Here is a 25,560-nt window from a genome sequence, read left to right as displayed (position 1 = left end):
TCAGAGGTTAAGAGCACTGAATGCTCTTCCAGAGGTCCTGAGTTCAATTCCCAGCACCCACATGGTGGTTCACAACCATGTGCAATGAGATCTGGCACCCTCTTTCGTATACATAATAAATAAATAAATCTTTAAAAAAAAAAAAGTGTGTTATTAGAAATGCTTGATGTCTTGCATGTGATATGGATATACAACCCTTACTTCCATGATGAACATTTTTATTTGTTTTTATTCATGTGGGGTGTGTGTGTGTGTGTGTGTGTGTGTGTGTGTGTCTGAGAGAGAGAGAGAGAGAGAGAGAGAGAGAGAGAGAGAGAGAGAGAGCGCTCAGAGGCCAGAAGATGATGAGATCCCCTGGAGCTGGAGATGCAGGTAGTTGTGAGTGGTGGGAACTGAACTCAGATCCAATCTCACTAAGGTATGATAAAATATAGAACAAATACAGCTAAATAAAATGAGAGATTTAAAGAATATAAACAGGGGCTATGGGAGATGGCTCAGGAATTAAGAGCACTGACTGGTCTTCCAGAGGTCCCAGGTTCAATTCTCAGCACCAACATGGCAATTGACAACTTTCTGTAACTCCAGTTTCAGGGGATCTGATGCCCTCTTCTGGTCTCCATGGGCAGTATACATATCAGCAGTACATGCCCTGCACACATACATACATACGTACATACATACATACATACATACATACATACACATATACATACATACATACACATATACATATATACATACACACCTACAAACATATACCCACATACATTAAAATAAATAAATTAAAAAATAATAAGATTATCAGCAGATTGTGTCAATGTCAATATATTCTGGTTGTGTGATACTGTGACTAAAGTTCTGCAAAATATGTTCATTGAAGCAAACTAGCACACAGGATCTCTTTATACTGTTTTTTACAACTGCCCTTGACTCTGGTAATCTCAGTAATACTGTCTCTTTTTTTATCTTTTTGTGGGGGATGGGGTTGTAGTGTGTGTGTGTGTTTTGTTTTTGCTATGTAGCCAGGCTAGCTTCAAACTCACAACCCTCCTGCCTCAGCCTCTTGAATTCTGAGCTTACAGGCACGTGTTCCACACCCAACTTAAGATTTTCTGTATTTTTAAAATGAGACTTAGGACCAATGCAAGTTTCAACACATAAAGGCATTTGGTACCAACCCTGAGAATCTAAATTCAATCCCTAGAGATCCCAGGATGAAACGAGAGAATCAATTCATGAAAGTTTCCCTATGAACTCCACATGCGTACACACACATAAGTAAGTGTAAAGGGGAAAAAAAAATAACTAAACTAGACTAAGGATGTAACTGAGAAATATAGCTCTTGCCTCGAGTCCGACTTTCAAGCTCTAGTACCACAAATAAAGAGGCAGAAACTGGCTTTATTTGTAAACCGCATACAGCCAAGTAGAGAAGAAGCCAAGGCTCTGGGCAGTTTCACCTTCATTCAATAAACTGAGAGCCCGCAATGCCTCAAACACTTCAGAAATCTAGCCTTGAGGTTGTAGCCAAGGATTAATGAATGCTTAAACAGTCTCTCTCTTTCGTTCAATGGTCCCGCTCACTCTTCAGTCAACGAAACTCTGGAGTCACTTGCTGTGGAAATGAATGCAGGAACAAAGAAAATGAGGCCAAATGGCTTTGGCGCACTGCCCCCCGAGGACAAAGATGCCAAACCTATTAACGCTCTTTCTAGGAGGAAGGAACAATATTTGGTTTGGCCAAGGGACCATTCCTAAAAATAACTGGATAAACGTGTTGGCAGGGAGCCAAGTTGGCTCGGAACTGTGTTGTAGGTTTGAGAAGCCGATGCGGTCCGAGGGATGACACTGGGTTACGAAACTACAATTCCCAGAGTGGCCTGCGGCTTGTGCTAGCCGGGCGGTCATGTGATTCAACCTCACGTGTTTCTAGAGTCGGCTCCGGCAGGACACCTACGAGGTTTGTGAAGGGAGGTACGGGCGTTGCAAGGTGGGGCTGTAGGGTTTCTGGGTCCTTGGAGTCCCCCATCACTGCGGCCGCTGGGTCCCTGCAACGCTCCAGGGCCATCTTCTCTGTTGTCCTCCATTGCACCAGCCCAGCCACGCCTTAGTCTGGCGGCTCTCCACTCAGCCCTAGGCCAGGATCACACGCAACCCACCGATTTTACGTCATGCGTGGGGCTCACCCAAGCCCACCCTAGCCGCGTGCTCCCTTGCCCGCCTCCCATTCAACCAAACCTCGTGTTTCGGTGCTGGCCCCAGGCTGGACCGGGAAGCGGGTAAAATCTCTGTTCCATCTCCGACCTAAGCTTGTGTGTGTTGTGCGTATAGTTCTGACCCCGCTAACTGCTCACTGTGACCTTAGCTTAATCTCTTCCCTCCACGGGCCATTGCCCTATCTGATCTGGCACTCCACGCCGTACTATGGGTTATTCGGAACTACTGAGTGAAACTCCTTACCCCAACCTCCCCGTCCCCCCAGCCAGCTGCAAAAGGCCAAACTCTTCTCTGTACTGACTGCAAATTTTAGGTAAAGCCTTGAGAAGATCTTGAGGCCAAAAGGGGATGTGAGGAGACTCGGACCCCGTACCTTAGGCAGAGAGAACAGCCCTCTTCTAGGATAGCAGGTAAGTTGGAAACAGTGGGGCTGATTAATTGGCGTAGGGGTGAGAGCTGGTACATAGACCAGTGAGAGTTTACAGGGTGGAGCCACTCAGCCTGAGCTTTTGTGTGGTTGCAGGAGAGGCTGGGCACATGGCACAGGTCTGGCACAAGGGTGCCAAAGGGAAGCCTGCTTCTTAGGCTTGGGACCATGCGACCTTATGTCTGTTTCTGTGGGGTTAGCAATGCAGAACCTTCAAAGGAATGGCCTTCGACCTCTCCGGAGCTATGCCCGGACCTTGGAGTCCCCAGACTGCCATCACTGCTCACCCCTGGGAGATTATGCTGAGTTGCTGGCTGAGGGGCAGATTGCGTAAGAGGAAAAAGTCTGTGGCCCGACATGTTTCTTGATCTGGCCCTAACAGAGGTGTGTGCACTGGGACTGTGTCCCTTAATTACTTGATGGCAGCTGTCTCAGACCACCTCCACTCTCCCCTTTCTTCTTGGGGTAACACCCCCAGCTTTGTCCATCATCAGAAGGAACACGTGGGAAGCACCCCTGGGGGCCTCTGTCTGTTCTAGACCCCCCAGTGGGCTGACCTTATCAAGAGGGATAGCTTGAAATGGGGTGGACAGTGGTTGTGGCTGAATCATTGCCTTTGCGGGGAGGAAATGGGATCTTTTTTTAATTATAGAGAATAAGAATATGAATGAATGAATGTGGTGCCATGGTTCCTGTATGGTCAGAGAACAACCTGCAGGAGTTCATTCTATCCACCATGTGGATCCCAGGGATCGAACTCGAGTCATGAGTCTTGATTGCAAGTGCTTTTACCCATTCATCCATCTCACCAGCCCCAAAGTGGCAGTTGTTAGGGATTGACTCCTCACTTATAGTATGCACAGGCTTTACCACCCACCCCACCCCCACCCCCACCCCCGCCTGGTAATGCTTACCGATATCAGCATGCTCTTTGAGAGAATTTATGCCATGAAAAGGCTCAGCAGGCTAAAGTGACCTTCCCAAGGTCATGTACTTAGGAAGTGTTGAGGTTAGGCTTCAGCCCTCCGAGTCTAAGATGAAAGCATAGCCAGCCCCCCCCCCCCAACTCAGATATGTTTTTTTGTTGTTGTTGTTGTTGTTTGGTTTATTGAGACAGGGTTTCTCTGTGTAGTTCCTGTCCTGGAACTCACTCTGTAGCCCAGACTGGCCTCCAGCTCACAGAGATCCTCCTGGCTCTGCCTCCTGAGTGCTGGAATAAAGGAGTGTGCCACCACCGACCGGCCCAGATAGCTTTTTTTAGTTTTTTTAAGACAGGCTTATACTATAAAGCTTAGTACTAACTTTATGGTCCATGCTGACCTTGACCTCACAAAGTCCTCCTGCCTCAGCCTCTCAGTTACCGAGATTATAGGAATGAGCCACAGTGCTCACTTTTTGGGCTGCTCTTAGTGTGGACTTAGCTTTAACTCTTTAAGAAACATTATTCCAGGCTAGGCTCACAACCAAAAATATAAGAAACATTATTTGAGGGCTGCAGAAAAGGCTCAGAGGTTAATCTAGGAAGGGAGGGAGGGAGGGAGGGATTATTCCTCTTGGCAGTTCAGACTGGCACTGAGGTAGGAGAACATGTTGGTTTTCAGAGCTGGGCTCCTGAAAGTACTTCAAGATTTGGAGGAGAGTGAACCTCCTGGTTCTCAAGGCTGCAGGAAAGTCTGCAGTTGGGTTGTGCTTACCCAGAGTGAGAAGGTGCCAAGCCTGTCATCATCAGCAGGCCCAGGAAGGAGGCAGAGGCAAACAGATGAATGTTCTAGGCCACATAAGAATGTCCTAGGAATGTTGTTGTTATTTGATTTTTGTTCATTCATTCAGTGTGTCTCTGTGTGTGTGTGTTTCTGTGCCTGATTTTTTTGTTTTTTAGTTTTTTGAGACAGGGTTTCTCTGTGTAGATCTGGCTGTCCTGGAACTTGCTCTGTAGACCAGACTAGCCTTGAACTCACAGAGATCTGCCTCCCTTTGCCTTCCAAGTGCTGGATTAAAAGCGTCCATCACCACCATCCAGAGAGAGAGAGAGAGAGAGAGAGAGAGAATGAATGTGTGTGTAGGTGGAGGTCAGAGGAGACTTATGGGAGTCATTTCTCTCCTTCCACCGTGCGGGTCCAGGAGTCATCAAGCTTGGCAGCAGCCACCTTTACCTGCTAAGCCATCTCAGCAAGCCTGGTTTGGAACCCCAGCCACTGGTGACCGCTGCATGACCAAGGGTGGCATGCACAATGCCTGGACATCAGTATCTTTGGCGTCGGTCCTGTCTACTCAGTTGTGGCTCGTAGTAACCATAAACACCACATGTCTGGCCTCGGAGCCTTGCAGTCTAGCTTGGGAAAGCAAGCCTAGAGCGCACAGGGTTAGCACACAAACAAATGACCGAAGGAAATGGGCCTGAGGAGTGCTGAGCTCTAATGGCTCCAAGGACTCAGTGAGTGGCTGAGAAGTGGGGAAGAAATAGAACCTGTGGGTGGCAGCAAAGGGGCTGGGAATATTCCAAACACACAATTAAGAATTATCTTTCGCCAGGCAGTGATGGCGCATGTCTTTAATCCCAGCACTCGGGAGACAGAGGCAGGCGGATCTCTGTGAGTTTGAGGCCAGCCTGGTCTACAGAGTGAGTTCCAGGAAAGGCGCAAAGCTACACAGAGAAACCTTGTCTCAGAAAAAACAAAAACAACAAAATTATCTTTCTGGACCACTGAGATAGTTCAGTGTGTAAAAGAATCTGCTCCCAAGCTAAATGAGCTGAGTTCAATCCCTTGGGCCCACATTGTGAAAGGAGATTCCCAAAAGTTACCTTTGACCTCCACACAAGCACACACACACAAACACACACACACACTCACACACACTCACACTCACTCACCAAATAAAGGAAACCCAAACCTCTACAAAAACACATATACACAAATAAAGGAAACCCAACCCCCCCCCCCCATACACACACACTTGGGAGGCAGAGGCAGGCAGATCTCTATGAGTTCAAGGCCAGCCTGGTCTACAAAGCAGGTTCCAGGACAGCCCGGGCTACACAGAGAAATATCATTTTCCTACTAGTGGTAGACTCCTGTAATCTTAGCACTCAGGCAAAGGCAGAGGATCTCAGTTTGAGAACAGCCAGGACTACATAGAGAAACTTTGTCTCAAAAAAGAAAAGAAAAAATTTCCTGAGGATCCTTATGTCAGGAATTGCCGTGTGAAAGACAAGAAGATTGACCTGAATTTTGAAGTACCCTTGAAAGCCATGCAGTTTAATGTGTGGGTCTCAGGAAAGCATGCTGGGTTGAAATGCACTGAAACTCCGTAGTTCTTGATGGCAGCTGCTATTGGGACTGTGTGGTGTTCAGACAGCCTGGGAAGCCAGATGGGTCTAGGTCCTGACTGTGTTGTAGTTTACTCACTGACCATCCTGGGTCAGGGCTTCTGTTTCTCTGGACTTTCTGATCACAAGGCTGCCACGGGAGCAGATGATCTAAGACCGTGTGACACACCCGTCCCCTGGGGCCTCCCCAGGTGCTGACATTTTAGTACCCCTCTCTTCTATGTCCTTTATTCGCTTCGCAGTACTGGGCATTGGTAGACAAGTGCTCTATCACTGAGCGTCCCCAGTGATATAACAAACAGCTAGACAACAAATTATAACAGATAGACACTACCAATCTAGTCCCCTCTCGGTGTCCCCAGCCTCCCTCTGTTTTTGGTTTTTCAAGACAAGGTTTCTCTATGTAGCCCTGGCTGGCCTAGAACTTGCTCTGTAGACCAGGCTGGCCTCGAACTCATAGTGATCCGCCTGCCTCTGGAGTGCTGGGGTTAAAGTGCACCACCACCACCCAGCCCCTATGTTTAGGTCTTATTGACCTTTCTGTCCTATAAGAGTGAAGCAGATTGGGTGTGCAGCTGACATGTTTCTGTGTCTGTCACTCACACAGTGACCTCAATACAATGTTCTGCACAGAGCAGCGCCTGTGTCTTAGCCATGTGGAGCTCCTGCCATGCAGTTGACCAGTGCTTGGTACTTATATGGATCCTAGCCATGTGATCTTGGGGAAGCTGCATCATGTTTTTGTGCCCCAGATTCACTGTTCCAGGGTAAACATAATGTCTGTCTTTCTTTGTCTTGCCCAGGTCCCCTAGAGTAGTGTCCCTAAAGGGGCAGGTATTCTCTCAGCTGCCCCAGGAATGTGGTCGTGAGGCAGAGCCCACAGCTTTCAGAGGAAGAGTAGTCTTGGACCATGGCCCAGGTCAGCATCAACAGTGACTACAGCGAGTGGGCCTCCAGCACTGATGCCGGGGAGCGGGCCCGTTTGCTGCAAAGCCCCTGTGTGGACATGGCCCCCAAGAGTGAGGGGGGCGCATCTCCCGGAGATCCAGACAGAGGCACCACTTCAAGGCTTGGAGCCGTCTTCATTGTCGTCAATGCCTGCCTGGGTGCAGGACTGCTCAACTTCCCAGCAGCCTTCAGCACTGCCGGGGGCGTGGCGGCTGGCATCGCCCTGCAGATGGTGAGTGCGCTGGCAGCGGAGGTAGGCAGTGCCCGTGGGCTCTTCGATTTTCAAGGGAGGCTTTGCATCAGCGCTGAGTGAAGAGGACTTATGCTGTCATTCTTCCCTCCCTTATAACAGACAGGCATTACCAATCTAGTCCAGAACCTTCCTTTAAAGCTACCAATCAGAACCAATACAAGAGTAGGAACGGAGGAAAGAGGAGGTAGAAGAGGGAAAGAGGGTGAAGTCCAAGTCAGGTGTCAGAACTCTTCACACTGAGGCCATGCTGCAAGCCGCAGGGAAATGTAATGGAATTCAGCTACTATCACAAAGGCTACCGCTTGGAAAGGTCAAGGACTTTTCCCAAGGTCAAGCCATGCTTAAGAAGTCTTGGTGATATTTTAGCTTTTGTGTGTGTGTGTGTGTGTGTGTATATATATATATATATATATATATATATATATATATATTAGCTGGTTCCTAAAAAGATTTTCTTGTGTGCTTCCAAGAACTCCTAACAGTGTATTTATCTAAAATGCCTGTCAAGCATCCAAGGCCAAACAAAACAACACCTGTCTCCTAGGTCAGGATTGCTTTATTTCTTGTGCAGTTTAAGGTGAAACCCTCCTTTCTTGTACAGCCTTACTAACATTATAGACTCCTAACTTCTTACCTAACCACCTCTGGGAATGTAGTTGAGCACATAAATTCCCTTTTCTAATATACTAACCAATTATTAGTTCTCAGTTGACCTTCTCATTTACCACTCCCCATTTAGGTTGTGAAAGAAAGCCTGAGAGTCACCGCCTGAGGAAAATTGTGACCCGCTTGTATGACCCTGTAGGAATTCGAGCCTTGAGTATATAACTGGATACCCTAGAGAACTGGGGGAGGAGAAGAGCTGAGGTGTATAAGAAGATTCAGAGGAGGAATTTGAGAGAGGGGACTTAAGGACGAGACGGAAAAGAGAATGGAAGAACTAGATGGATAAGAACTGGAGAGGAACTAGATTGAAGGGCTAGAAGAGAGGACTAGAGGAACGAGATGGAAGATGAGGAAGAGCCAGATGGGAAAGAACAGGATGAGGAAGAAGGAGATGGCGGAGGAGCTGAGATGGGAAGAACTAGATGGATGAGAACCTGGATGGGGCAGAGCTAATATGAGAGTGTTAAGATAGAAAGTATGAGATGAGAAGGACCTAGATGAAGCAGAATTAAGATGAGAGAACTAATATAAAGCTTAGAGGAAACAGCAGATATAGGGAAACAGCAAATATAGGTAGAGACAAATCAGGCAAGAAAGGAGCTAGGCGTGAGAGCAGAATGAAACTGTGTAGAGAGAGAACTGACTCAGAAGAATAAAGTGTGTGCACTAAGGAGTTTTGTGTATGTAGACTCATTTCCTATCATCAAAGATTAATTATTAGCTGGTTGTAGGTTCTTCCGGGACCCTGGGAGGGGCCTATCGAGGGGTTAGACCTCCATAGTCCCTGTTAAGGCCAGTTAAGATTGCAAAAGCCGGGTTGGAGAGATGGCTCAGTGGTTTAGAGCACTGACTGCTCTTCCAGAGGTCCTGAGTTCAATTCCCAGCAACCACATAGTGGCTCACAACCATCTGTAATGAGATCTGGTGCCCTCTTGTGGCCTGCAGGGACACATGCAGGCAGAGTGCTGTATACATAATAAATAAATTAAAAAAAAAAAAAAAAAAGATTTCAAAAGCCTTCCGAACAATCAGAGGTTTGAACAGTATCTGCATATTTAATTTTTTGCTTTTTAAGACGGGCTCATGTAGCCCTGACTTTGAATTCTCTATAGAGCCAAGGATGCCTTTAACTTCTGGTCTTCCTTCTTCCACATCCTGAGGGCTGGGATTACAGAGGTTTTCCTCCACTCTTGGCTTTATGCAGTACTCAGGGTCAAACCCAGGAGTTCATGCATGCTAGACAAGCGCTCTGCCAATGGAGCTAACATGCCCAGCCCCTGCATATTTAGGTCTTTAGGTGTTATATTGATTTTGTGGTTATGTTTAAATAAAAGAAAGACGCTATGTTTTAGAATTATTGAAGTGTTTACCAATGAAATTTAAAAAAAAATCATATTGACTCCAAAATACAATGGAAAGGTAATAAAATCGGGGGGGGGGGGGGGGGATCTGCCACAAGAGCTACTGTAGTAGTACATGCCTATAATTTCAGCATTCAAGAGGTTGAGGCAGAAGAGCCTTCATGAGTTCAAGGCCAGCTTGTACCACATAGTAAATTATAATCCATCCTCCTGCCTGGGCTACCAAGAGAGACTTTATCTGAACAGACCCCGCCCCCAAAAAAGGAAAGAAAATTATAAATTGTTTTGAAGCTGTTGGAGGTCCATCCTGTGCTCAGTTTGTTTACATGTTTGAAATTTTGAATGAAACTCATTTTGTTGTTGTTGTTTGCTTTTGTTTTTGTTTTTAATTATTTTATGTCTATGTGTACATTTTGCCTGCTTGTATGATTGTGAGCCATGCAATGCCAGCGGAGGCCAGAAGAGGGCGTCAGATCCTACAGAATGGAGTTAGAGATGTTTGTGAGCCCCCATGTAGATGCTGGGACTTGAACCTGGGTCCTCTGAAAGAGCAGCCAGTGCTCTTAACCACTGAGCCCTCTCTCTAGCCCCTGAAACTCATTTTTAAAGGAAATTTCAACTTGGTGACCTCTAGTAATCTGTTAAAATTGTCCTGTAAGATAAGGCCCATTTGTAAACCTGCTTTGGACACTGGTGTAAGATATGCCCCAAATGAGCTCAGGATGCCTCTCCCACAGCCTCTCGTCTGTTCCTGCCTGCAGGGCATGCTGGTTTTCATCATCAGTGGGCTCGTCATCCTGGCCTACTGCTCCCAGGCCAGCAATGAGAGGACCTACCAGGAGGTGGTGTGGGCCGTGTGCGGCAAGCTGACAGGCGTGCTGTGTGAGGTGGCCATCGCAGTCTACACCTTCGGCACCTGCATCACCTTCCTCATCATCATTGGGGACCAGCAGGACAAGAGTGAGGTTCTCCCCCAGTTCTCATCTCTTTCTCCTTGGCCTGAGGGTCCTGAGGTAGAGGGAAGGAATGCCACACACTAGGCCTTGCCCTCTCTTCGGGTCCTGCTCTTAGAGGGAAGTCTTAGGTCCTCCAAAGCAGGAGGGCCAGCCCCCGAGTGGCATGACACTCCCTCCTCCCTCCCTGTGCAGTTATAGCTGTGATGGCGAAGGAGCCTGAAGGGGCCAGCGGCGGCCCCTGGTACACAGACCGCAAGTTCACCATCAGCCTCACCGCCTTCCTCTTCATCCTGCCCCTGTCCATCCCCAGGGAGATCGGCTTCCAGAAATATGCCAGGTTCGGAGGTCCCAACCCAGCCTGGGCCAGACAGAGGCTCTGATCAAAGGCAACTGGAGAGCTATTTCTGGTGGGGAGCCCCTCTCCCATGGTATCTTCCTTGGGGAGCGAGAACAGGCAAGCCAGGGCAGACCAGAGCTGCAGAATCCTGGGCCTGGGCCTTTCCTTTTCCGTTTATAGCAACACTGAAGGTGTCATCTAAATGTCCTTGTCACATTTGGTGGTGGCTGGCAGTGGAAGAGCAGATGGGCTTTGGCTTTCCTGGAGTCTGGGGGTTGGTGATCCTAATGTCAGTGTGGTAGGGTCTTCCACGGGGCTCAGAGAGAGGAGTCCGGCTTCCCAGCCCTATATCTGAAAAGCTGTGGGGGTTGGGGCTGTTTCTTACTTGGCCATCTCCAGGGTCTCCTTAAGTGTTAGCACCCAGGATCTGCACTCTCCCCTTTACCCCAGAATCTCTCAGTTCCCTGGGCTAGGCCCCCCAGGGCGGCAAGCTGTGAGCCCTTGCCACACCTGGGCTGCTCAGGCTGAGCTTGTGGCTGTGCTTTGGAGCCCAGTTCCTGAATGTGGTCTCTGAGGCAACGCACGTCCCCTGGCTGAAGTGCTGACAAGCTCCTCCCTGTGGCAGATCTGGGGATGGGGTTGGACAAGGGGTGGCTGGGGATGGGAAGTAGGAAGTCAGTCTCTCCTTCTTGGCAGTTTCCTGAGTGTTGTGGGCACCTGGTATGTCACCGCCATTATAATCATCAAATACATCTGGCCAGATAAAGAGATGCGCCCAGGGGACATCCTGACCAGGTAGGTGAGGGTCCCTGGGAAATACATGGGGTAGAAGCTGCCACCCAGATCAGGCATCTAAAGGTCACATGGGTGCCTCTCCTGAGGCTCATTAGCTCATTGACATTGACCCATCAATCACTGCAGGAAGGAGGTCAGAGGGCCTGTTCAACATCTGGCAGTTGCCACAGTGCAATTGCAAGGTCCCTACCTAGGGAGACTACCAGAGGGAAAATTGCACATTTTCCCCAATTACTCTTTCATATTTATCAGACTGGGACTCATGTAGCCCAGGCTGGGCTCAGGCTCACTATGTAGCCTGGTCTTGACCCTCCTGATCCTCCTGCCTCCACCTCCCAAGTGCTGGAGTGACAGATAGGTACCACAGTGTCTAGCTTTTCAGTCCCCTTTGATTTTTTAAGGAATTTGTTTTTAAAGGAACAATTCAGAAAAGCAGAGTCCCAGTTTAAGAGCCAGGAGTTCTGGACTCTGGTCCTAGGACGGCCTTTCAGAGCCTGTCCCCTGAGTTTTAAATAGACACGGGTCCTCTGCGCATGCGTGTTCAGGGTGTAGGGTACTGGTTGTTGGAGGTTGATGGAAGAGTGGAGAAGGGGGCGGTAGGGACATTTGGTAGCTCTGTGGGATTCCCAGGCAGGTTCACTTTGTGTTTGCCCACAGACCAGCTTCCTGGATGGCTATGTTCAATGCTATGCCCACCATCTGCTTTGGATTTCAGGTGCCAGCACCAGGGTCCCCGCTGTCCCATTAGCCTACTCCCCCACCCTGGGAAGGACCCCAGACTGTAGACAGGATGGTGGGATTCCTGGGAGGATGGATGAACCAAGGGCCCCCTGCCTTGCCCCTATCCCTGGGGCCTTTGCCCCCAAGGTACCTCCCTTTGAAACCTGGAGATGAGGTCACTTCCCCGCTGTGACCATACCCTTCACCTGGACAGTGCCATGTGAGCAGTGTACCCGTCTTCAGCAGCATGAGGCAGCCGGAAGTCAAGACCTGGGGTGGAGTGGTAACAGCTGCCATGGTCATAGCGCTGGCTGTCTACATGGGCACAGGTGAGTGCTCTTCCAGAGGCCAGGCTTGGAGTGCTGGCACTCCCCCTTGAGTCCCTACGGTCTCTGGTCCAGCTTTCCCAGGGAAGCTCTGCACTCTTAGCTCAATAAACACTTCTGCAGACACTGATTTGAATTAGGCTGCCCCAGGCTACCCCTCATCAAGGTGAGAGTGTTCCATCAGCTCACGGGTTCTAAACTGATGCTAAGTGACTATCAGAAGGTGTTCCCAGCGTGGGGTTGCTACAGCGATGCCTGGAGCTGGCCCCAGCCCTGGTGGGGCTGACGGCAGGGGGGCTGATGAAAAAGGGGTGGGACTGGATAGGGGTGGCATTCACAGAAGGCTCCTCTCCGAGGAGGTGGCCCCTGGAGAGGCCCATGAGGGAAAAGCCAGACAGAAGAAGAGCGATTCAGAGGGAAATGGCAAACGCAGGGCGTGTGGTGGCAGGAATGGGAAGGAGGTCTGCATTGCTGGGGTGAAGAAGTTCCTGTGAGGCTGGGCAGCCGAGGGAGAGGGATGAGTGCTGCCAGGAGCCGAGAGGATGCATTTCTTGGGTGGGAAATGACCAGGCAGAGAAATCTCTGGCTGGTGGGTGGGTCAGTTTGGGCAAGGGGTCAGAGATGAACTGGGAGTTACCACCCCCCTGCCGTAGGGGATGAGGGCGGGAACCACCTGGACTAGACTTGTCCTCGCCTCTGAAGCTACAGCAAGAAACACAAGAGGCAAACAGGCGAAAGGCCCTTTTGCCGTGGGTCACATGTTCTGACGGGGTGACGGGTGATTTAGAGAGGTGAGTGATAGAAGGAGAGTAGGGACAAATGACTGTGGTGATCGGCAGGACAGTGTTCTGTGGTGGGGGGACATCTGAGACCTGAGTGGTGAGGTGCAGTATATGGTTTGAGCAGATGGAATGGTTAGTATAGAAGTTGAGACAATTGCCGGGAAGCAGCAGGGTATGTGTGGGTGCAAGCGACATCTGAGAAGGCAGGAAGTGGGGTGTCTGCTCTTGCTTGACTCCCTTTCCGAGGCTCAGTCCTCGCTTCCCAAGCTGCTACAACATTCCTTCTGCACGATGTTGCCCCCGTCAGGAGACAGTCCACCTCAACTCTCCTAGGACTGCCCTGACCTCACCCTTGTCCTCGCCCATAGGCATCTGTGGCTTCCTGACTTTTGGAGCTGCTGTGGATCCTGACGTGCTCCGGTCCTACCCCTCGGAGGACGTGGCTGTGGCCGTGGCCCGAGCGTTCATCATCCTTAGTGTGCTCACTTCCTACCCCATCCTCCACTTCTGTGGGCGGTGAGCCCTTTCCCCACCCTGTCCAGAACCCCTGGGAGCCAGGAAGAAACATGGCCTTATGGGGAACCTATTTTGTGGCAAGGAAAATTGAAGCCCACAGAAAGAGTCTGTGTCCAGGATGCCCTCACCCATACTCCATGCCTGGTCTTACTGGTTCCAGAATATTCTGTGAGCCCTGTAAGGATCTCCAGTCCAGATCTTTTCCTTAGTTTTTATATGGACCCAGCCAGCTTTTTAGCTACCCCAATTCATTCCTTTTATAAAGGGAATTATGGTGTCTGTGTCCAGGAAAAGAAGCAAAGCCCTTCATAAACTTAACCTGTTAGCCCATAGCAACCAAGGACAGTGATGGTCACAGATGAGGAGCCATTCAGGATCTCCCCCACCCTCCATGCACGAGCCAAAGCCCCCTGAGCCCCTCCTCATGTGAGCAGGGCTGTGGTGGAAGGCCTGTGGCTGCGTTACAAGGGGATGCCAGTGGAGGAGGACGTGGGGCGGGAGCGGCGGCGCCGGGTCCTGCAGACGCTGGCATGGTTCCTGCTTACCCTGCTGCTGGCACTCTTTATCCCTGACATCGGCAAGGTCATCTCGGTCATCGGAGGCCTGGCAGCCTGCTTCATCTTCGTCTTCCCAGGTGCGTACCCCAGGGACCCCAACCTCCCCCCACGCAACAGGACCTCCCTAACCTCAGCCAGGGACTCAAAACCTGCCTGCGGGAGTGACCACCAGTCTCTACCAAGTCAACATTTCCTCCTGGTGGGAAGGGTGTGATCTCTTTTACTGATGAGATTGGGACTGGAGAGTACAAACTTGCCCAGAGGCTGACAAGCTCAACTGTCAACAGCCCATTTGAAGCCCAGTAGGCTCAGGTCCAAGGTCTCTACTCTCACCCTTCATTCAAGTGCGGCATCCTTGACTCCCCGGATCTGGCTAGCTTATTCCAGTCCAGAGGGAAGGAAACCCCATGGGGACAACTTGAGACTGAAGTTTTGAGACTCAAGTCCTAGACACAGGCCAGCTACAGATCCACAGAAATCGGTCCCGTCTGCCAGCTCAGAGTTCTACTGTACCCAGCCTGTTCCCATCCCCGGCCTCCTCAAAGCTCTTCCCACTGGATGCAGAGTAGGGAGCCATGCCTGCTCTGGAGTAGGAAAGATGGTGTGAGCTCCCACTGAGTCACTATTCAATGTGCCCCTTAGCTCTGAGTCCTGAATGTAGCCCAAAGGGTGCTTGTTAGCTGCTGGCCTATCTTGGGAGAGCAGAGGCCAGGTGCGTCCTGCTGGGTGAGGGTTGGGGTGGAGGATCTGGATTTCAGAATCTGGAGTAGAGTAAACAAGCCTTTTCCATCACCACCACAGCCTCCTGGGGGTTGGGGGTGGGGGTGGACTGGGCTGAGGGAGAGAACCCCTGTCTCCTCCAAACTCAGGGTTACCTCTTTTCTTCTAGGGCTGTGCCTCATTCAAGCCAAACTGTCAGAGATGGAGGAGGTCAAACCAGCCAGGTAAAGCAGGGCCAGCTGAGCAGCCTTCTAGAGAGATAAAAGGGGAGCCTTAAAATAGGCAAGGGGTCAAAGACCCGAACACTTAAAACTGTGGCACTTTCAGGGCAGGGGCACATGGTGCCTCCTCCACACACAGGCTAAGGTGATTGCTGGAGCTTGGAGCCCCTGGTGCGGTTGGTGCTGGTTCTTTTTACAAGAAGCAGCTCAAAAAAGAGTTTTCTGCTCATGAGCGCACAGTCTGTCGTGGTGGCGATAGCGTGTGGAGTTTGGTCACGTGTCCATAGTCAGGAAGCAGGGGTGACCGTGACGCTCAGCTTACCTTCTCTGTTCTTACTCAGTCTGGGACCTCAGCCATGGAATTTCATGGCCCCCTGTTCAAGGTGGGTCTCTCTCTGTTAAACCTCTCTGGAAACACCTTTCCAGACAGACCCTAGGTGATCCCAAATCCAGTCAGATTGACAATGAAAATGAAGCATCACACTATGTAGTGAGAACCACACCGGCCAGAGCTACATAGTCAGACCCCACCATCCCAAAGAGGGAGGGAACTGGGGGAACAGCTCAGTGAAGAATGCTTGCTGCTCAGTCCTAAAGGCCGGAGTTCAGATCCCAGCATCCATGTGGCAAACCAGGCTTCCCCCATATGCCTGTAACTCCAGCTCTGATGGGTTCTTCTGGCCTCCGCACATGCACCTACACGTGTGCACAGACACATACACACACACATACAAATAAAAAGTTCTCGGTGCTTGGAAGTATAACTTAGTAGCAAACCATGTACTTGTCATGTGTGAAACCCTGGCTTCAATTCCCTAGTATCACTCCCCAAATTACGGAGCTTTAATGTATATTTTTGCAGTAGGTAACCTGAACTACTTATAACAATTCATGTACTACTGAAAGGCTTTAGAAGAAAAAGTCAGAGTCCCATGCCAGGCATACCCTCTAATCCCAGGACCTGGAAGCCTGAGACAAATATTTCTAGAGTTCAAAGTCAGCCTGGACTACATGATTTTGAGCTAGCCTGGGCTACACAATGAAACCTTGTCTCAACCATAAAAGGTGGGGTATGTTCCTCTCTCACAGCCCACTTTACCGTCTCCTAAGACATGCTATCCCTACAGGCTATGACCTAAACTGTTTCTGTGCATATATGTGTCTGAGTACACAGAACTGTGCAGTGTACACAGACAGAGGGGTTGGTATATGATTTTGTTGTTTGAGACTGGAAGATTTCCATGAGTAGAAGGCCAGCCTGGACTTCAGAGTAAGACTTTGACTCAAACATTGACACCACCAAAAAGTCGTCTAGTGAAGGAAAAACACATTGTTTCCTTATATGTATGTTTCTCTGAGTAATACTTTAAAAAAGGTTTTATGCTTTAAGAAAAATTATTCCAGAGCTGGGAAGGTAGTTCAATGGGATAGTGCTTGCCTAAAATATACAAGGCCCTGGGTTCGAGCCCCACCATGACAAGGAAGAGAGTGAGTGAGGGGCAGGGAAAGATAGAGAAAGAGAAGGGGGGAGGGGGGAAGGGAGAGAAAATAAATTTATTCCATGGCAGTATTTGTATTTCAGGCCAGCCAAGATGATACAGTGAGACCTTCCCTAAAAACACAAAGCAAACAGTCATTATAGAATTTAAAAACAGACATATCTTAAGAAAGTAAAATCACCTTCATCTCAGTTGCCAACGATAACCCCTGGCATTTTTGTTATGTGTGGTTAAAGATGTCTGCCTTCTGTTTCTTTTCTTTTGGGGGGGAGAAGGGGAGGGTTTGAGACAGGGTTTCTCTGTGCAGCTTTGCGCCTTTCCTGGATCTCACTCTGTAGACCAGGCTGGCCTCGAACTCAGAAAGATCCGCCTGCCTCTGCCTCCCGAGTGCTGGGATTAAAGGTGTGCACCACCACCGCCCGGCTTCTTTTTTTTTTTTTTTTTTTTTTTTTTAAATTGTATGTGGAGCTGAGGATCAAACACAGGGCCTTACGCTTGCTAGGCAAGCGCTCTACCACTGAGCTAAATCCCCAACCCCCTCTTTTTTTTAATTTCTTTTTTATTTTAAATTCTCTCTTTGACTGTGTGTGTGTGTGTGTGTGTGTGTGTGTGTGTGTGTGTGTGTCCACAGAGGCTATCCAATCTCAATATCCCTGGAGCTGGAGTTACAGGTAGTTGTGAGCCTCTTGATGTAGATCCCCTGGAAGAACACTATGTGACCTTAACCATCTCTCAGCCCCCTGCCTTTTTGTTGTTGTTGTTGTTTTGAATGAACCAGATCTCATTCCCTGTCTCCTGCTTTTCTTCAGTGTCTTCCCAGGGCCCTTCCTTGGGCATTAGTTCCTCTAGGTCTTGGTCTCCTTAGCTGAACTAGGATAGCAAAGCTTTGTGTGGGAAAGTCCTTGGGAAGCCTGAGGTGTTCTGTCTACAGAAGTAGGGTGACTGATTATATTGGCTGTTATAGATATGAGTCTGCAGAGACTTGAAAAAAAAAAAAAAAAAGACTGAAACCTTCTCTTGTCCTCTACCCTACAGCTGGTGGGCACTGGTCAGTTATGGAGTCCTTCTGGTCACCTTGGGAGCCTTCATCTTTGGCCAAACCACAGCCAATGCCATCTTTGTGGACCTCTTGGCATGAACACTGCCTCCCAGAAAACGTGACCAAGAACCATCTCTCAGAGCTGTGGAGCTACCCCAAGTCCCACATCCTATTCCAGCTGGTGACATCCGGACAGTTTTCCAGGGACAGTCATGGGATAGAATTGGCCGCAAATCTGTGGGCAGCTCCCACCCAGCTGCCTTCCTACTCCCCAATCTTGGCCTTGTCATGGATGGTGACAGGAGGTCCTGCATCACAGGAGCTTCCCCTTCACCCAGGTCTCAATGTCAAGCCTTTGGGACCTGTGAATGGAGAGAGTCAGTGAGTCTCAGAAGAGAGCCCATTCTGACTTCCCTCTGGAAAAAACAAAAAAACAAAACCATGTGCGTAGAGCTTGTAACCTCCACAGAGCTTGTCAGGACTGTGCCCAGTTCCTTGGGGTTTAGTGCCTGCCCATGTCTCTTAGAAGCCAATGATGGCTTCTCCTGGGACCTGGCAACTTCCAAAGGAGACACTGATAGCATATAAATGTCCATTCCCCTGTGGGCCCCCTGTGAGCCTCTGGTAGCCTCCCAAGTCTTTAGGGTCCCTACCCTGACTTTGTCCAAACCTAACAGTCCAGATTGGGTATCCTTCTGTGTCCCCAGACATCACTAAGTCTAATGTTTACAAATGGTGCCAGCCCAGCTCCAGACTAGGGGCTGCCATTGCCACGGTGCTGTGGGCACTCTTCCGTTAACTTTCCACGTGGACAGAGGGACTGTGGCTTTTCAGAGGCTCAGGGTGGGTCACAGGAGAGGCTTGGGACTTTTGGACCTTCCAAGCTGGGCTGCCCACGGTCTGGAAGCTCCAGCACCATTACTTCACTCTCCCAAACTTGTCCTCTCTCCTCCCCAGCTAAACCTGGCCCGGGAACCCAGAAGGAAGCTGGACTGGAGACCCTGGGCATTTCCTTTACTCCATCCTGCTCTTCCTTCCATTCCCACATCCCACCCTTTCCCTCACCCGCTACCCTGTCTCTTCTCTTTCATTTATGGGTGGGTTTTGTTATTTGGCAAGGGAGGGGATGGCAACAAACCCTGTCACATCAGCTTGTCCAGCTGCACACACCTGCCATGCCTGGCCTCAGTGCCAGGGAATCCCTCTGAGTCATACCTACCCCAAATGAGGCCATGCAGGCCAGATACTTTGTATTTTCACTACCTTAGCCACTCAGCTACCCCTGCTCACTTTTGCAAGTCCCAGGTACAGAATTGGTCTCTCTCCCCACACTTTTCTCCATCTATTCTGCCTAAAACAACTATCCTAGACGGGAGTGGAGGCCTTCCCAGCAGCCCCTCTTCTCAAGTCAGTCCAGCTGAGGTGGCAGAGGCTTGGCATCCAGACTAGCTGAAGTGCTGCTCTTTTCTCATCCATCCCTGGCACCCGGCCTCTCTGGTCCCGCTATGCTCATTTCCCTCAGCCTCCAAGTGCTGCCTCTCAGGGGCGGCCAGGCATAAAGCTGGGGCATGGCATAGACACCGGCCAGCTGGGACGGTTGACCAGAACCCAGCTTCAGCTTGATCTCAGGTCCCCGCCCCGCCCTGTCCCTTGTCCTCGGCCAGTGTCTTGCTGGTTCTTTTCTACCCGAGCACACTTGGAGACATGGAGATGGCTAATAAAGGGCTTGCACTGCTGAACTGTCTCTTGTATCGTGTGTTTGGAACAGAGTCTAGCCCACAATTGGCAGGAAGGGGACCTGGGGTGGGACAAGTAGATGACACTTGACTGCCCACAACCAGGAATGGCACCAGTGGGCTTTCTTGCCAAGCAAGCGTCTGCAGGAGGTTCTGGACACCTCCCTTTTCCGCTTCCGCCCCTGAGTCTTTCCCCACTGATTAGCCCTTTCTGGGCTCTGCTTCTGTCCTAACTCAGGCTTTCCCCTGCTTCTCAACAACATCAGCCAGTCCCTCTGATGCACGTCCTCCCCCTTGACTGCAATCTCAGAGTGGCCATCAGTCTCCTCCGCATCCACAGGGTCTAGAGAGGCAGAACAGGCCCTTCCTTGGCTGAGGATAGAGTCACTGCACTCAAGAAGACGGCAGGCTAGCTGGGCAGCTAAACGCTGAGCAGTCACACTGGTCTAATTGAAAGCTGAAGGAAGTCCCAAGCAGGGGAAATTGAGTGTTGGGACTGGGCAGTATAAACTCTGTCACCGGAACAAAATGCTAGAGATCGCCAACTTAGAGGGAAAGTTTATTTAGCTCCTTGATGACCATTTGGCCTTGTTGCTTTGGATCTGGGATGGCTAATTGTGTCATAGCAGGAGCATGCAGTGAGGGGCCATCATAGTGGCTAAGAGGGAAAAAAAGACAGGAAGACAGTTATGGTACACTTGTAATTTTAGCATTCAGGTTCATGGGGAAGGTCTTAATAGTGTGGTGATATATTGTGGACCCTAATAAATTTGCCTGAAGATTAGAGAGCAGAACAAGCCACTAGATTAAATATAGAAGCCAGGCAGTGGTGGCACACACCTTTAGTCCCAGTACTTGGGAGTCACAGGCCTTTAATCCCAGCACTAGGAAAATTGAGACAGGAAATGATATGGGTGGGCGGAGAAAGGTATATAAGGTGTGAGGAGACAGGAACTAAATGCTTTTGGCTGAGGAAAGCTTTTTCTCACCTAGAGGTGAGAGGTGGCTTGTTTCCTTTGTCTCTCTGATCTTTCAGCATCTACCCAATATCTGGTACTGTGGTTTTTTTTTGTTTTTGTTTTATAAAAAGGCCATTTAGCCAGGGCCCTGGCCCCCATTTTGGGTAACTGTTGCCTTGCTTGCTGACCTTGACCTTGATATCCTCCCTATGCTAATTTACCCTGTGGGGTTCCACCCTCCTGAATGCTTAAGGGAAGTTCCTTGTCTGTGTATCCTGCCTATTGGGCATTAGCAGCTTAGATGCAAGATTGTAAAACATCAGAAGTTCACTTCCGCCCTCCGGGGTTCTCCCATTGTGCTGTAAGCCTGTATTTAAGACCTCCTCTCTCCTTCAATAAACAGCATTTACATTCAAAAAAAAAAAAGAAAGGAATCCGGGGAAGGAAGGAAGGAAGGTAGCGATGTTCTAAAACAGGAAATGGTGATGTGTCATGGGCCTATGAGGATGCTGGACTAAAGTCTATCAAATTGTGTATACTATGTGAATTATCTGTCAATAAAGATCTTATTTTTTAAAAAAAGAACATTTAGCAATTTGAGCAACACATTGTAACCCTACCTGAAAAAATAAACAGAAAAGGTCTAGAGCCCTGATATACCCTTCAAAGGCATACCCCTATGACCAAACTTTCCTCTACTTCTTATCTTAATGGTCTGTCTTCAGCTCCACAGGATGGAGAAGAGATCTTTAACCAACGTGGGGACATCCTGGCTCCAAATTACAGCAGAGGCCTTAGGATCTGTCTGAGGAGTTCAGGAGGGCTTGCTGGAGGAAGGTGATGTTTGAGCTGGCCCCTGACTCTTGAGTAGGGATTAACTAAGTAGAGAAAGGTGGGGAGAATCTTCCAAGCAGTGAGCACTCCATGTGTGGAGGTCCTGAAGCCGGAGAAAAACAGCTTAAAGATCTAAGAAGTGACTAGTGTGGGCGAACCTTGCTGGGCGTGTGGGAGAGCGGCCAAGATGTAGGATACTCGGGATGCACCTCTGGCTCCCCTTTAGGATCAGTCTAGACGCCATGCTTCCTGCTACTCCCTTTGCTGCTCCAGAAATACTCAACGAGGAAGGGAGCTCAACCTCCAAAGAGAAAGCTCTTCAAATGGGCTAGGGAGGCAGAACAGCTTTGGGCCTTCGCTCTGTCTTGACTGGGAGGCCATGTACCAAGAATGAGTTTCATTGTCTCCCTACGAACACAGGTTGGAAAGGTTACCGGCATGCCTAGCAGCCCGACTTACCCATCCGTGCCTCATACTGGAACTGCCCCCATCTTAATGTGCCACACCATTAAGCACTTAATATCTGCCCATGAGACCATAAGCTCCATGGCAGCAGAGCATCATCTTCTCCTACATCAGCCTGGGGCCTGACCCATAGGAGCCATGTGCTCAGCAGCTGAGTGGAGGGCAGCACCTGTTGGACTCTCACATTTTGCTAATGTTTTATTGCATCAACTCCATCTGGGTGCACAACTCTGAAGAAAGCCAAGGCTCAGCAAGAGAAGTTAAATAGTTAACCGGGGTTGCACAGGTCACATCAATGGAGCCAGACAGCACTCTTATCACGTAGAAGTCAACAAGGAACCAGAGAGCACTGTCAGCCACCACGATGACCTCTGACACCACAGGGCAAGCCAGGGACTCACAGTCCCCGTTCAGGCACGCACATCAGATCTCAGAATCCTCTCCGCCTCTCTCAGCCAATCCACATCAAGTGGTCAGTGCCTGCTGGCTAGGAGACCGAGCAAGATCTTCACCTCACCAGGCCTGTTTATCTAAAAGGAACATAGTCACTGGCCTCATTTGCATAACTCGCTGGGCAAAGCTGAGTCACAAAGACAGTGCTTGAGGGCTGGGGTTGTCCTGCATCTGTAGAGCCCTTACAAGGCTCTGGGTCCTGACTTGATTCACTACTCTGAGCCTCCTTTTTCTGAGCTGTGGGAGGGGGCAGTAGTGCCACCTTATAAGCAAGACATTGGAAATCTACAAGAGACTAGTTAATATAGAGTGCCTGGTAGATAGATACCATGTTGGGTGTTTCTCTGCATCGAAAAAATAAAATAAAATAAAAAAATAAGCAACTGCCGTTTCCCTTTCAGAAGATAGGGGTCGCCCTTGCATAATTTCTGTTTACGGAGCTGGAGAGTTGGCCCCCTCAGAGGAGACTCCAGGTCTCTGAGTCACTCTGGTACATCTGAGTGACACCCTTATGCTAGGGCAGGGCCACCTCAAAGCCGCAGCCTCCAGTCTGATGTGGAAATCAGACAATCAAACACTTCTCCTTGTGTAGGTGTAATGTGGTTTCTCGGTTTCTTCTCAGGAGGACACAGGCACAGGCTGACTGGCTGAGGTGAGCCCCAGCCACCACCCTGGCCTCAAAGCAAGACTGACTTTGGACATCTCAAGCACCTCTATGATCAGATGGGAGCCAGGCTCCGCTGAGAGCGGGATATGTTGTCGTGTGGTTTGGGGGTTTGGGGGGTCTTATGCCACAGCCCAGGCTGACCCCGACAAGGCAGTCCCAGTCAGTCCTCCAAGTGCTAGGATTGCAGGCATACAGCGCCACACCTGGCTGAGAGCACACTTTTACATCACTCCTTGCTGCCTTGTCCGGCTTTCCCCACACTTCCAGTAAGTCAAATTCACAAGAAGCCTCATCTCAGACCCTTCTTCTCAGCCACCTGGGCTCTGAATTCCCTCCTTCTTATTCCAGGCATAATCTAGACTCCTAGAGTGTGGCTCCTGAGGTTTGCAGAGGGTGGGAAGAGGTAAGGAGTTCAAACCAGGATAGGTATATGGAATTTCACCCCTGACCTGGCCAGACCTCTGTCTCTCCCTCCTTCGCAGCTCTGAAAAGCTGGCAAGCCGGGTTTATAAACCCATACAGGAGATGGGAGATCGGGAAGCCAAATGAATCCCCAAAAGGCCTCCAGATAGCCTCGTGGGAGGAGTGGGTCCCTAGCCAATGGCCTACAGTGATGGCTTCAGCTGGCAAATAAACCAAAGCAAGGTGTGTAGGCTTTCTGCCGGCTAAGGCTGAACAACCCCAGCTCCGCAGGGAGTGTAGAGAAGAGCTCCGACACAGATGAAAGGTATTTAGAGGAGACAGCTTAACATAGGCGGAAGGGACTGGTGTGGTGATGACAGTGTGAGTTCTAGGACAGCCAGAGCTACATAGCAAGGCCTTGTCTTAAAAAGCCAAATAATGAATAAGTATATAATGCTAAATATTTATTAGATAATAATAATATAAAATACAAATACAAATAATGATAAGCTTATTTATTTATCCAGTTAGGGTGTGTATATGGAGTCCAGCAAGGTCTGTAACTCACAATCCTCCTCCTAAGGCTCCAAAGGGCTGAGATAACATATTCCACACATTGGAAAAAAAGGAAAAAGTATCAATTTTCTGAAAAGTGGATGGTATCAGGAAATGAGTATAAAGGGAGATCTCATCACCAACCACTGCAAGCTGCTTCAGAAGGAATTTTTATTAGGGTCAATGAGATGGCTCAGCAGGTACAGGGGCTTGCTGCCAAGGTTGATGTCCTGAGTTTGATCCACATGACAGAAGGAGAGAATTTATTCCCACAAATTGTCCTCTGACCTCCACTCCTGTGCTATGATACGCACCTGCTCCCAGAAATTAATATGTGATATCAAATCCATTTTAATTACTTTTAATTACATTTACTTATTTATTGGGGGGTCTTGCCACAGTGCCTGTGTGGAGGTGGTCATGTCTCTCCTTCTACCATATGAATTCTCAGTGATCAACTCAACCTGTGAGACTTGGCAGTGAGCACCATTATCCAACAAGCCATCTCACCAGCCCCTGCTTGAAATTCTTAAAGGAAAAGAATTTGGGTCTTTTGAGACAGGGTTTCTCTGTGTAGCCCTGGCTATCCTGGAACTCGCTCTGTAGACCAGACTGGCCTCGAACTCAGAGACCCGCCTGCCTCTGCCTCCTGAGTGCACCACCACACCCAGCTCGACTTTTCCAGTTTATTTTATATGTCCGCATGAATGCCTATTCTATTCACCTGTGCATGCCGGGGGTCCGCGGAGGCCAGAAGAGTTCTGGGTCTCCTAGAACTGGAGTTAGGGCTTTGCTGTGAGCCACCCGTGGGTGTGAATCACACCCGGGTCCTCTGGAAAAGCAGCCAGTGCTCTCACCTGCTGAGCATCTCTCCAGTGCCCTCCGTGGCGTCTTAGTACCTCTTTTTATCACCTTTGTCCTGTTCCCTTTCCTCCCGGCCTTTTGTTGTTGTTTTGTGAGGCAGGGCCTTACTATGTAGATCAGTCTTTCCTTGAACTCAGGAAAATCCTCCTGCCTCTGCTTCCTGGGTGCTGAGACTAAAGGCTTGGATCACTACCCCAGGCTCCTTTTTTTCTTCTTCTTCTTCTTCTTAGCCCCACCCCCATCTAGCGTGGGCTTTCCTCTTCATTGCTGTGCTTCCTGCCCTTCTCCCATAGTGTCAGTCTTTTCCATCTACACCTCTCCCCTTCAGAAAAGACAGCGAGAGACTGAGGAGGTGACTTAGCGGGTGAAGTACTGTGTGCAAGCATGAGTACCCGAGTTCAAGTCCCCAGCATCCATGTAAAAACAGGTATGGTTGCACGTGTCTGGAACTTAGCACAGCGGGTGCAGGGACAGGAAATTCTCAGAGCTTGCTGGCCCACCAGTCTAGCCAGTCAACACCAGGTTCCATGAGAGACCCTAATGCAAACTACAAGGTGGAGAGCTATCAAGGAAGACACTTATGCCCTCTGGCCTCCACACACAAGTGTGCATTTGATAGGCCACCCACCTGCCCACACACAAAGGCAGTGAAAGGAAAGGATTTGGGGGTTTCCCGGCCTCTGGGTCAATAAGAAAGAAAACAGAAAATGAAATAATCGTTGGATGTGACAGAGCTAGATGGGAAGTCTAAAGCAGAGTAAGAATGCAGGACAAAGAAAGAGTGGTACCGGAGTCCATGTCCACCATTACCCCGGCTCCTAAGGGAGGCAGGAGAGAAAGCCTCAAACATTAAGACAGAAGGGAGATATTTGAGGTTAAAGCGGGGGTGGGGTGGGGGGTGGGGTGTCAAGGAAGGAGCACGACTTCTCTTTGTACATGTCCCACTTGAGAGAG

The 25,560-nt window shown here is 49.5% G+C and overlaps 1 protein-coding gene across 3 annotated transcripts; it reads left to right on the top strand.

Moving 5' to 3' along the window:
- Window positions 1–1,909: 1,909 nt before the first annotated feature.
- On the top strand, window positions 1,910–19,446 carry Slc38a7 (solute carrier family 38 member 7). 3 transcript variants are annotated; one of them, XM_036188584.1, is made up of 12 exons: window positions 1,910–1,963; window positions 2,534–2,630; window positions 6,779–7,155; window positions 9,965–10,163; window positions 10,352–10,496; window positions 11,193–11,291; window positions 11,949–12,006; window positions 12,226–12,340; window positions 13,488–13,635; window positions 14,070–14,269; window positions 15,082–15,136; window positions 17,668–19,446. In XM_036188584.1, exons 3-12 carry the CDS (start codon window positions 6,886–6,888, stop codon window positions 17,768–17,770), a joined length of 1,392 nt encoding a protein of 463 aa, XP_036044477.1. In that variant the 5' UTR covers window positions 1,910–1,963; window positions 2,534–2,630; window positions 6,779–6,885; the 3' UTR covers window positions 17,771–19,446. The 3 variants fall into 3 exon arrangements, with proteins under 3 accessions (XP_036044477.1, XP_036044479.1, XP_036044480.1); XM_036188586.1 differs by having other exon boundaries at window positions 1,944–1,977; XM_036188587.1 differs by lacking the exon at window positions 1,910–1,963 and adding an exon at window positions 2,111–2,282.
- The last annotated feature ends 6,114 nt before the right edge of the window (window positions 19,447–25,560 follow it).

This window comes from Onychomys torridus, chromosome 5, assembly GCF_903995425.1.
Source record: "Onychomys torridus chromosome 5, mOncTor1.1, whole genome shotgun sequence".
NCBI lineage: Eukaryota > Metazoa > Chordata > Mammalia > Rodentia > Cricetidae > Onychomys > Onychomys torridus.
Note: the sequence above shows the minus strand (reverse complement) of the source record. Positions and strands in the feature narration are given on the sequence as shown.

Excerpts from the sequence above, each read along its gene's own strand:
- Slc38a7 (XM_036188584.1), top strand. The coding sequence starts at position 6,886 with ATGGCCCAGGTCAGCATCAACAGTGACTACAGCGAGTGGGCCTCCAGC. Across the intron at positions 7,156-9,964 it reads CTGGCATCGCCCTGCAGATG|GGCATGCTGGTTTTCATCAT; the intron begins GTGAGTGCGCTG and ends TCCTGCCTGCAG. Across the intron at positions 13,636-14,069 it reads ATCCTCCACTTCTGTGGGCG|GGCTGTGGTGGAAGGCCTGT; the intron begins GTGAGCCCTTTC and ends TCATGTGAGCAG.